At 37.4% G+C, this 10,748-nt stretch overlaps 1 protein-coding gene across 3 annotated transcripts; it reads left to right on the forward strand.

Moving 5' to 3' along the window:
• Positions 1 to 150: 150 nt before the first annotated feature.
• On the forward strand, positions 151 to 8,426 carry LSMEM1 (leucine rich single-pass membrane protein 1). 3 transcript variants are annotated; one of them, XM_005481984.2, is made up of 4 exons: positions 151 to 307; positions 2,740 to 2,871; positions 5,912 to 6,049; positions 7,785 to 8,426. In XM_005481984.2, the coding sequence occupies exons 2-4, from the start codon at positions 2,745 to 2,747 to the stop codon at positions 7,970 to 7,972; spliced, it is 453 nt and encodes a 150-aa protein (XP_005482041.1). In that variant the 5' UTR covers positions 151 to 307; positions 2,740 to 2,744; the 3' UTR covers positions 7,973 to 8,426. The 3 variants fall into 3 exon arrangements, with proteins under 3 accessions (XP_005482041.1, XP_074396005.1, XP_005482042.1); XM_074539904.1 differs by lacking the exon at positions 151 to 307 and adding an exon at positions 871 to 1,143; XM_005481985.2 differs by lacking the exon at positions 151 to 307 and adding an exon at positions 873 to 1,065.
• Positions 8,427 to 10,748: the final 2,322 nt, after the last annotated feature.

Here is a 10,748-nt window from a genome sequence, read left to right on the forward strand (position 1 = left end):
CAGTAAAAACCTTCATTCTCCATGGTGGGATATTATCAATTCCAATATAATAAAAATGAGCTGTGTATGTGCTGCTTTCTGTTTAGCAGATCAATATTGAGAGGTGAGCATATTTGGCCAAGCTGAACTCTAAATATAGACTGAGAGGGGCAGTCTGTTTCACAGCTATCTTTATGGGTACTGCAGGACTTGACAGGTTCCTATGGGACTAAAAGTAGAGAGAGGAACTGCAGAACAAGTTTTCTTCACATGATTTTCACTGGCTGATTTCTTCCATACTGGCACATTACCTGAATGTAATTATGTTGTAAGTAATGTTTCATTCTCATATTTTTTAACCTTTCAGATTTTATTTCCTTTTTTTTTTGTGTGAAGAATTCTCAGTGTGTTTTCGTTCCAAGTTTTTTTTTTACCACAACAACTTAGGAAGAAATTTAAAAGTTGTTTTGGGGAAAAAAGTCTTCAGGCAAGGTCAAAGTACAAGATACAATGAATCCAAAGGTCCCAATGTTTAGATTGATTTGTTGGGAATATAATCAACACTTTTGTCCAGTTGCACTAATATTTGTATCCTTTTTCTTTTGACACATCAATGGAATCCAACAAATGTAATATAATCTTTAATTAATAATGGTAATCTTCACTGTGTTTACATGTGCAAATACTTAAATAATAAGTGCAGAAAAATAGAATTCATAATACTAATGAATCAAAGGTAGTCGCATTTATTACACCTCAAGCTGTTAAGAAGAGTCTTCCCTAAAGCTGCAGGGAGGTATTAATCAAAAGAGAGAAACAACTGCTCTTCAGAATCTAAAAATAACCAGCAGCCTTTGTGCGTGCAGTGGTGACTTTTGGCACACTGCTCAAACACAGGGCTCCATAATGACAGTGTTGGCTGAGGATGTGCCTGTGGGGACACAGCAGGGCAGAGCCAGCTCTGGTGGGGACGTGGCTCAGACTCTGCTGCCTGGTGCCATGCCATCTCTAGAGGAAGGACCGTGGGCACAGCCATCTGTCCTGAAGTTACTGCTTTCAAAGATCTACCCAAAGATCATATACTAGGTAAGGTTAACCCCTCTCATGCCAGCTTTTCTACATTTTCTTTGCACTTTGAAGAAACACTTCTGAACAGAGAAAAACGTAAGTTGTAAACTTTTCTTATGGGCTTTTAAAAAGAAATATGGAAGTATCCTTATAGTCCTGTCAGTCTCTACTAGCAGGAGAATAAGCCCTGTTTTCAGGATTGCTTTCAGTGCTTAGTCTTGAGACTTACTGAGGCTCATGGAACGTCTACTTTGCAGTGTGCTCAGATTTGGGGGAATTATAGTGATCTTCTGCATTTGGTTTGAGGAGGGAAGGAGCGAGGGTTTTCTGCAAACAATTAGGTTTTGATGTAAGTATTTTGCTAGGAATCTGGTCACACTGTGTTCTGTGTTCCTTGGAGAGGAAGAAAAGGCTCAGAAGCATGTCAAGAGGAAAGTTAACCCATCTAGGATTGAGAAATCCCCCTTAGGTGCTTAACACGTGTCATCAAGAGAGGTTTGAATCCCACAAAGTGCTGATTTATGTTGGCAGATAAAATTGAACTTGGGAGCTTTATAAAATACTAAATGGGTAAGATGCATTCTAATCCAAATTTAAACCAATCTGTGGGGGGACCCTGCTTACATTCACTAGCAAGAAAAATCTACATTTAGGCTGTGATTCTAAGGTGAGAAAGGAATATCTTAGAATAAGAGGGATATTATCTGGAGGAATATATTTTTCTTTAGTAATTACAGAGGGAGTTTGCAGTGACAATTGTAGACAAACATGGCTACTTAGAATGCCTGCATCTCCTTATGGCTAGAAGTGTAGATTGTTTCTGGAAGACATTTTTACAATCACAGTAGTGTAAAGAAAGCAAAAGACTGATAAGGAATAATATGCAATACATAGAAGCCGCCTCCCTAGATATTGCCTTTTTTCTATATATAATCTTCTTTCGAAACTGTATTTATGTTAAGAATCATTCACTGAGTTCATGCACCCAGACTCTCCAGAGAAATTGCTTTTACTAATTGAACTTCATCCAGTGCCTTTTTTAAAGCAAGGCCTACCAGTCTGAAGAAAAAGCTTTTAAAATTTGTCCAAAAGTGTGAAGTAGACTATATTTGTTCACAGAGAATATCTAAGGTATATAAATTTTCTTCACAGTGATATTCTAAAGTGTATAAACAGACACATATTCTTGTTGCTTATCTCCTACATTCATACCTGCTCTCCCTGTTTTATGTCTCAATTACTTGATGCTGGTAGAAGAGGACCTGAGTGACATCTGTCCTGGAAGTGTTAGTGAAGGTTTGGCTTTCCCTGGGGTCAGGATCTCACACCTCCTCTTACCACGTACTCACCAAATCAAAGGATAATACACTAAATAGGTACCATTCAAATCAATGCTGGAGCCAGTCAAATTGACTTTTCTCTTTCTCTCTTTCCCCATACACACACATGTGTGCACAAATACAATGCAAAACTGAAATGTTTTAATCATCAAAGATTTCCAAGAATAAATAAGTGCTATGTATTGAGTTGTCCCTGCCTTCAAGATCTAGTAAGTGTGCTAGTCCTTCAAGTCTCTGTATTTTAGGGATTGTTTAGGCTGCTCAGTATTTCCTTAGAACAGGATACCAACTCTTACAAGTTATTTCCCACAGCCATGTGTTAATTTACCTTTTAAATTATTGTTTCTTTTAGAGACAATGGAGAGGCCTTCCTTGGAATTTAACCTGCCTGATACTCATGAAGAAGGAAAACTTTATGTAGTTGATTCCCTAAACAACCTAAACAAGTTAAATGTTTGTCCAGCTGAGTCCCAGCATTCACTAGGTATGTATGATAGGTGATCTGTGGATTTCTGTACATACAATCCATATTGTGTCTCACTGATGTCAACAGCCTAATAGGCCAATAGGCATGCCAAGCTCTGTACTGAAAAATGTAGGAAAAGGAAAAGATTGAAAATGGCATAATTTAGACAGATCAGACAATGATTTAGCTGAGTATTTCCGCTTTAGGTTCCTGAAAATCCTTGCATTTAGATAGGGATTTGCTTTCAAACCTGATCTTATCTTCTATTTCAGTTGGGATTTATGAGGTGATCTCTTGCAGAATAATGTGTCTAGTGAAGCCCAATATACACCTACTATATAAATAGCATCATAGCTCTTCCCAAGCACTAAAATTCATACATGGCAATAGAAGCACCTGAGAATTTCTGCTCATTCCTTTAAGATTCATCTCCTAAGAACTCAAACCAGTTACCTGAAATATCCTGTGAAACCTTTAAGCATTTTATTTTCTAAACTTTCTTTACTCACAGTTTCAGTTATGGCTCTCACATTTCTACTGGTTTGATAAGGCTTTTTGCCTTTGATTTCTTGCAGCAACAAGAATATTTTCACCCAGTGATAGCTACAATTTGACTTCTTTGTGACATGAAAATATCTTAAAACCTGGAGCTCTTCAGCAACATTCCACATAAAAATATTTGAGTCTGCTTTTATTTCCCTTATTGTAATGGCAAATTTGAGTGAAGAAATTTATAGATCAGCAGCCATGTTAAAATGTGGCCATAATTTAATCATGCTTCTAATTATGGGTCTTTAATATTTTCTCAAGTCCCCTAAATTTTCCTAATCCAACTAGCTGAGTGGTGCTGGTTCCCGCATTTAATGCAAATATTTTAGACATAAAGTACTAATTTCTCATAAACAAATTAACTTGATATTGTCACTTCTACACATGGAAAATGAGACAATGGCATATATAAATTTTAATTTTGAGAAACTCCTTCTAGTTTGACTGTTTTGCTTTCTTTTGCAATTTTATTGGACAGTATTATTTACTTTTAGGGTAAATGTACAAGGTTCTGTGGAAACATATGTGATTCTCTGGAATAATCACATGCGTGCCCCTCCCTACATTTCAGCAGTAAAAAATGGTAGCTTAATAAATATTTTATTAATAAATTTGTAAGATCCTTTGGTTCCTTCTAGGATTATTCTTCTAATGTATCTTTTAAGCTTGGAAAGTCTGTAGATATCTCATCCTGTCAGCTAACTTACCCAGCAGCATAAAACTCTGGTTCTCTTGCCAGAAAATCAGAGACATATCCAAAGCTGTTTAAAATGAATATGCTGTTTAGTTGCTTTGGTAGGAGCCATGCAGTAATTTCATGTTTTAGGTGATAAAATGTTCCCACTGCTTGCAGTTTGACAAGAATGTGTGCTCACCAATTCCTCACAACACTGCAGCCTGGCACGTTCAGCCTGATGAAATAATAAGAAGTATTCATTAGGCAGAGCAAGCTCAGACCACTTTTGAGACCACTATTGATAACTTAGGATGCTTGGCAGGCAGCAGAATCAGGCCCTGCCCATCCGTATTATTCAGATTAGAAAACAATATTGGTGCAGACACTTATTATATGGTGCAGTAGTTATGAATGCTAACCAAATAAGAATAGAACCTCAAAGGAGAAACATGAAAATATTGCAGCTTACTCACAGACAGGAGTGTGTTAAACACAAAATAAAGAAAAACAGAAATATTCCCAGAAAACGACCAGCTCAGTGAATTTCTCAGCCCTAGGTAGGGTAATTATTAAAGTCCTGTAATGGCATATGCAGCCTTTCCTCAGCTTTATCACTACAGGCTCAGTTGCAAAGACCTCAGAGATTTCCACCAGCTAAAACAGGAACGTGACCTAGAAATACAGTTTGCACAGATGCACACACTACTCTCCCTTTCAGAATGGCAAGAGAGCAATTACAGAAGGATAAATTACAGTAATTTGCATGTAATTTTGATATGTATGAGACTGACACCAAAGTGAAATTTCATTAGCTTTCCCCTCCCTCCAAAATAGAAAATAAACCCAAATCTTTGTAAGTTATTACAGTGGTGTACAAACTTAAGATTCAACAAATATGGCTCAAGTGTAAATTTTTTACATTCACATGAATTTTCTCATGGTGTTCACTTGACTTGTTATCTTTGGGGCTTACTGCCACCTCCCATTGATTGCAACTGTTTCTATGAGAGAAACTACTGAATTTCCCTATATATGCAACACATTCTTTAAAAAGCAATGAACTGGCTTGTTGAGCTGATTCAAGGTGAGCACTGAAAGTGCCTTTCTTTTTCCCCTCATCCTTCCTGTGCTCTAAGAACAACATCTGAAGTCTATGTGAGAGTCTGTTCCATTCCTGACAATTGGGAGGATTGGTGCCTCATTCTTTACTGGAATGAAACCAACAGATCCTAAAGATGAAGAAGAACATTGGAAACATTTGTTTTAAGATAAAACAGTCAAGACCTAAATTCATTCTATCCAACATTAGGGGCTTAACTGAGGCGTTTACTTCAGGAGATTAATAATCCCAGGGATGCTTCTCATTAAACAGAAAAAGAAGCATATCTAGAGGATGAATGTGTATGATGAATCTGTACCTTGGTTTTCAATATGAATTTCGCTTGCTTCCCTTTTGAAAAGGTTAAATACAATCAAGCCCTTACAAATCTGCCCAATGAAAACTTCATTGCAACCTTTGTGCATGTAAAACAGCTGTAAAACTCTGAACTGTAAAACAGGTCAACTTCAACAAAACACTGTATTTCAACACGGAAACATTTTTGTTGAATGTATTCTAACAGCTGTAACAGATGGATAATTTTTTACATTTCCAAATTCAAGCTGAGTTAAAGCTAATTTCTTCCCCTTTCATGAAATATCACAGAATAAAACCTGTTGGCCAAATATATGATGTATTCTGCATCATTTCGTGATGCCAGAACCATTTTGTTATGCTTATCCTAACCAACCTTAAAAAGCTGTATCACTAAATGGTTTGCCATCTCTTAACAGACCAGGAAAACAACACTGGTGGTGCTGGAGAAAGTATGGCAGGGAGCAACGCAGGAAACCAGCGTTTGTTCTTCGTCACCTTTGTTCTTACTCTGACCGTCAGTTTGGCACTTGTTTCATTTGTAATATTCTTAATATGTAAGTAAACCAAAGAGTAGTTCTTGAAAATGTAGGGCCAATTGGGAAAATAACTTTGCTGAAATGTGTCACGCTACCCTGTCACATGCTGCTCCTGTTTGCATGGTCAAAGGCTTTGGCTGGTTCTGGGCACTGGGTCGTGGTCCTGGGGCAGAAGCACAGGAAAACAACACGCTCTCAGGGCTGAAAGGCACAATTTTATTCTTAGTGCTAAGGATTTGTGAGCTTCAACAGCTGTGAAGAATTTTGTCTCAGCAGCATTATACTGTCTTGCTAAAAATGCTGGCTGGAAATGAAATTAAAATGTAAAGGTAATTGTAAGGCAGTGAGATACTTTGGCAATGTGCCTCCCATTGCTTTCCAGATAAAACTCAGTATTGGGGTCATTCCACTGAAACTGGAATTCTACCCTGGCTAACACTTAAATCAGGCTACCTGAAGGGAGACCTGACCCTTTGTCATCAAAGTACTGCCTGGAAATTGATTTGGAACTAAGAAAGTCTTAAGCATAAGAAAAAGAATTAGACATTTATTAAGATTTGCATGGAGCATTGGGTCTATAGATCAGCCCTAAAAAACTGTTCCAGTTTTTTAGGGCTGATCAGGCAGGTTTATCTGAAGACATGGCTGGTTAATGGAACCCTTCTCATCTTGGGGTTTTCTGAGCTAATAATATTGAATAGAATCTGAGGTGCATTATTTCAATTTACAAGACTATTTTGAAAGAGTTGGAACCCATATGAAATCAAGATTTCTTATATCCTGTAGTAGGGAATTTGCTGAAACATAGCAAAAATCCTGATTTTTCTTTTAGGCCAGGAAATCTTAACCCTTGACTAAATTTTTTTACAGGCTCTCAAAGGAATATCAGACAAGTAAAGAACATAAAGCAGATTTTAAGTAACATGTTTGTAAAAGCCTAATTGAAATACCTCCTACTTGAATTTCAGATTTATTTAACATGAAGCTGCTAAAAGTAGAGCCTTGGTATAGAAAAATTAGTACTGGGTTGCTCTAGTGGAAAAATTATAAACTAAAGTGAAAAAAAATTCTTAAAAAATTAAAGCAGTTTGCTTCCACTCAGGTTGGTGGAGGCCTGGGTTTTTGAAACTGATTTCCAGTGGTGTTTCAGTTTATGTTACAAGGTTTTATTAGATACATAAAGATGTAGTGTGTTCTATAATCTGAGATGTTTGCAAACCACAGGCATAGGTTCATTTAGCCTTGCTACTATTGCACTTAAGCTTCAAAGTCCATGGGTAAATTTTTTAACTTCAGAAGGCCAAAATAAAAATAGCTTCAAGAGTGCATATTGGCATGCCAGAGGAGGCTGGCCTCGAAATACCAGTATTTGCAAGAATTTTTATTTTATTTAAAATAAAATAGATGCACATACATGCCACAAATTGGGTCTTGAGCCCCAAAATGAGAAATTTCCCTGTTGACGCTAATGGATATGTTTCTGAAAACTGCAAAAATTATCTGATCCATATATAATTTTATTACTCTGCACTAAACTAAAAGAAGAATCTAGCAAATAAGCAAAAAAGAATGCAGTGAGCAGGTAAGCCCACCAGATGTATAACTTCTTATTATTAGGTTTTGTAGTTGTTTTCATGTTTAATATTTTTAGTCATCATAATTCCTTACAAAGTCTCACAGGAATACAAGTGAGAGTAGTCATGCTATTGACTTAAATGTTGCCAATTTAATGTGGTACATTCTCCTTTTCAAGTTCAAACTAGAAATGAGGTGGACCAAATATCAAGCAGACTACTATCTGAAAAGAAGAACATAGAAGAGCTGAAGAAACTTAACAATATTATATTAAAGCATCTGAATCAATCCAGAATTAAGGAAAAGCCTTCTGATCTTCATGCTTACTTTTTCACCCATGCTGAGCTCAAAGTCCCTGGAGAATAAATTTTCTTTGGAAAGAAATTCAGCATATTCATAACTCAGACGTGTTCACATATGGCACACAGGCTGCTGAACCATGGTTGCTGAAACATTGCTGGAAAAGCCAGCTGAATGAAAAACATTAGCAATTAGTATTTTACCCTGTTTTACATGGACATAGATTTGTAATAGCAAGCCCATAGGATTCACAATAAACAATGGATTTTCAGTGTGGGCAAAACTTCCAGATTCCCTGTGCATTGTAAATCACAGGGGTAAGGCCCTAGTTTCACTTTAAATGCAAGTTAGTGATCACAGAAAATCACGAGTTCTATTCACATGATTCCAGCATGACCTTGTTCACTTATTCATTCTTATGTTACCTTTGTACAAGCTTTCGGTTTGTTTCTATTTCTATTTGTATTTAAGGATAACTTTGGGTTTCATAACTTATAAATAAATCCATTTCTGGTCTAGAGTTTTGTGGTTTTCCCTTCTGTGCACATAAATATACTGATATACTACTCTTTTTGTGAAAAATCACCAAAACTTGAATAACAGCAAACCCTTTCATAAGATGCCATAATCATCCAAATTTGTATTGACAGAGTGAGTGTTCTATTGCTTTACATGGAAAATGTGTTTAGAGGACTCAGTCTGTTAATGCCACAGCATCATCACAAGCACTCTCTCTCATAGCAATGCCAAAACACTGTACTCACAACCTGCAGGTGAAGCCTGTGTTTTTATAAAGTGATGTGGGGAAAATACTACTTGTTCTTGTACTCCTCCCTATAGCTCCTGCTGGTCACCATCAGAGAAAGGCCAGATGAAATATGGCTGGAACCTTCATGGTTTTATTGTTGAGTGATGCCTCAGAGGCCAAAAGGAGCCACCCTCTCTGAATTCACATGGCAGGGGAATGGCAGCTGACACTATGGAATATGTCCAACATCTTTTGTTTTACTTAAAGTTCTCATTCTCATCCAATTCTTTCTTATTTCTTCTAGACAGTTTTTCAAAAAATGTCACCAAACTCAACAGCTAACATTGCAGTCTTCTTTTCCAGAATTCATTATATTCCTTTCTGTGATGACCACTTCATTATCTGCAACAAAGGGAAGAACTAAATGCAGGAGAATTTCTTGGTATCACTTTACCTGGTTTGGCCCACCAATTCTATTCCTGCTATTATGAGTGTTTTCTTTTACACTTATGTTTTACATCACCTTCTTTCTATTTCCTGATTTTTATTTTCCTGATCTGTTACTGTCAAGTTATTCACATGAAAATGATGAAGATTGGTTTCAAGAGCTCATTACTCCTGCTGTTACTTCCCAGCTGCAATTTTAGTTATCTCCTCTGGACATCACAAGTAATTTTTACAAAGGTGACTCTAATATAGCTATCAGATATCAAAAAAATAAGTGTATAAAAACTTGTAAGGAAAGGAATCCTGAAAGTGTAACCTAAACATCTTTCTGTAAATGCTATTAAATGATAAAAGAAAAGGTGTCTTAAGACTAAAATAATGACACTTGCAGTGTTGCTTCTCTGTTCTTCTCTGAGCTGTGACCTGCTTTTTAGTGACAGCATTAATTTCTCATCTCTCCCACTCCCATTGTAGCCACTGTAACTGCTCTCAAGCTCTGCCTTGCACTGACACACATCCATACTTGTGAGTCAGAGAGAAACACCGTATTTGGCACTCACTGTATCTCAAATGTGGATTTGTCACATCCCTCTTTACAACAGCAGTTATCAGAGCACTCTGTGGTCTGCTAAAACTGACACCAAAAGCCAATAGATTTTTTTTCCTGGCAGAAAACTGTAAAAAAAAGTGTGCTAGAGCAGCAGTTCCAAAGGTATAAAAGTTTCCTCATCTCTCTGATGTTGTCCTCAATTATTCTTAATCTGGTTTTTCAATCAGTACTCATAATAAGTCCACTTTTTCTGTCTCTGCTATTGATTAGAAGTGTTGTTGTTTGATTCCATGGTTTCATCCTGCAAGATGGTGAGTGATCTCAGCTGGCCCAGACCTATGTCCAGCTGAGTCATAGGAATGTACAGGCACGCTCACTCAGTGTCATACAGGACTGAGGCCTCAAATTACCTTTTTCATATTTAATTGCTTCTTCACATGCTGTGATCAGCAATTAGGATCAGTGACTGAAGAGGTGCAAAGGTCAAATGCTGATCCTGCCAGTGCTGCTAAAACACACCCAGTGTTGGGAGATACTTGCGGACACAGAGGGTGTTGGGGTAGCAGTGATTATGGCTGCCTTTGGCTTGTCAGCTCAAGTTTACAATATTTAACAATATTCATTTACTGTCAGAACTGCTTCTATATGACATCAGAACAAGGGCTGAGAGCAGAGTGCCACAATCCCTCATTCAACAATTTCTGGAGGACCCCCTGCAATCTCCTTCAGGGGAATTTTTCTGTCTAATCTACTGAGAGTTGAGTAGTCCCAAACAAACCAATATTTGACTCAAAACCTCCTACAAATCTGACCCTGAAGCAAATTTCAGCTCAGTTCACAGGCCCATAATCCTTATCTCAAATGAGCAGCTAAGTAAGCTCCAAGCTCCAGCCGCACGTGATGTAACCTCTGTGCTGTACATGGATATTTTGATGTCTCCTGCAGATGTGGGTAAGATCTGTTCCTGTAGAGCTGCACATCTCAAGGGCCTTTGCAGTGTCTGGTTTTAAAACCAGAGGAAGGTGATCTGACAGCTCCATCTTACAATAATCACAAGCTGTTCTTGGAAGAACTGCTTCTTCCCTTTTTCTCTTATT

This window comes from Zonotrichia albicollis, chromosome 4 (genome assembly GCF_047830755.1).
Source record: "Zonotrichia albicollis isolate bZonAlb1 chromosome 4, bZonAlb1.hap1, whole genome shotgun sequence".
Classification (NCBI taxonomy): domain Eukaryota; kingdom Metazoa; phylum Chordata; class Aves; order Passeriformes; family Passerellidae; genus Zonotrichia; species Zonotrichia albicollis.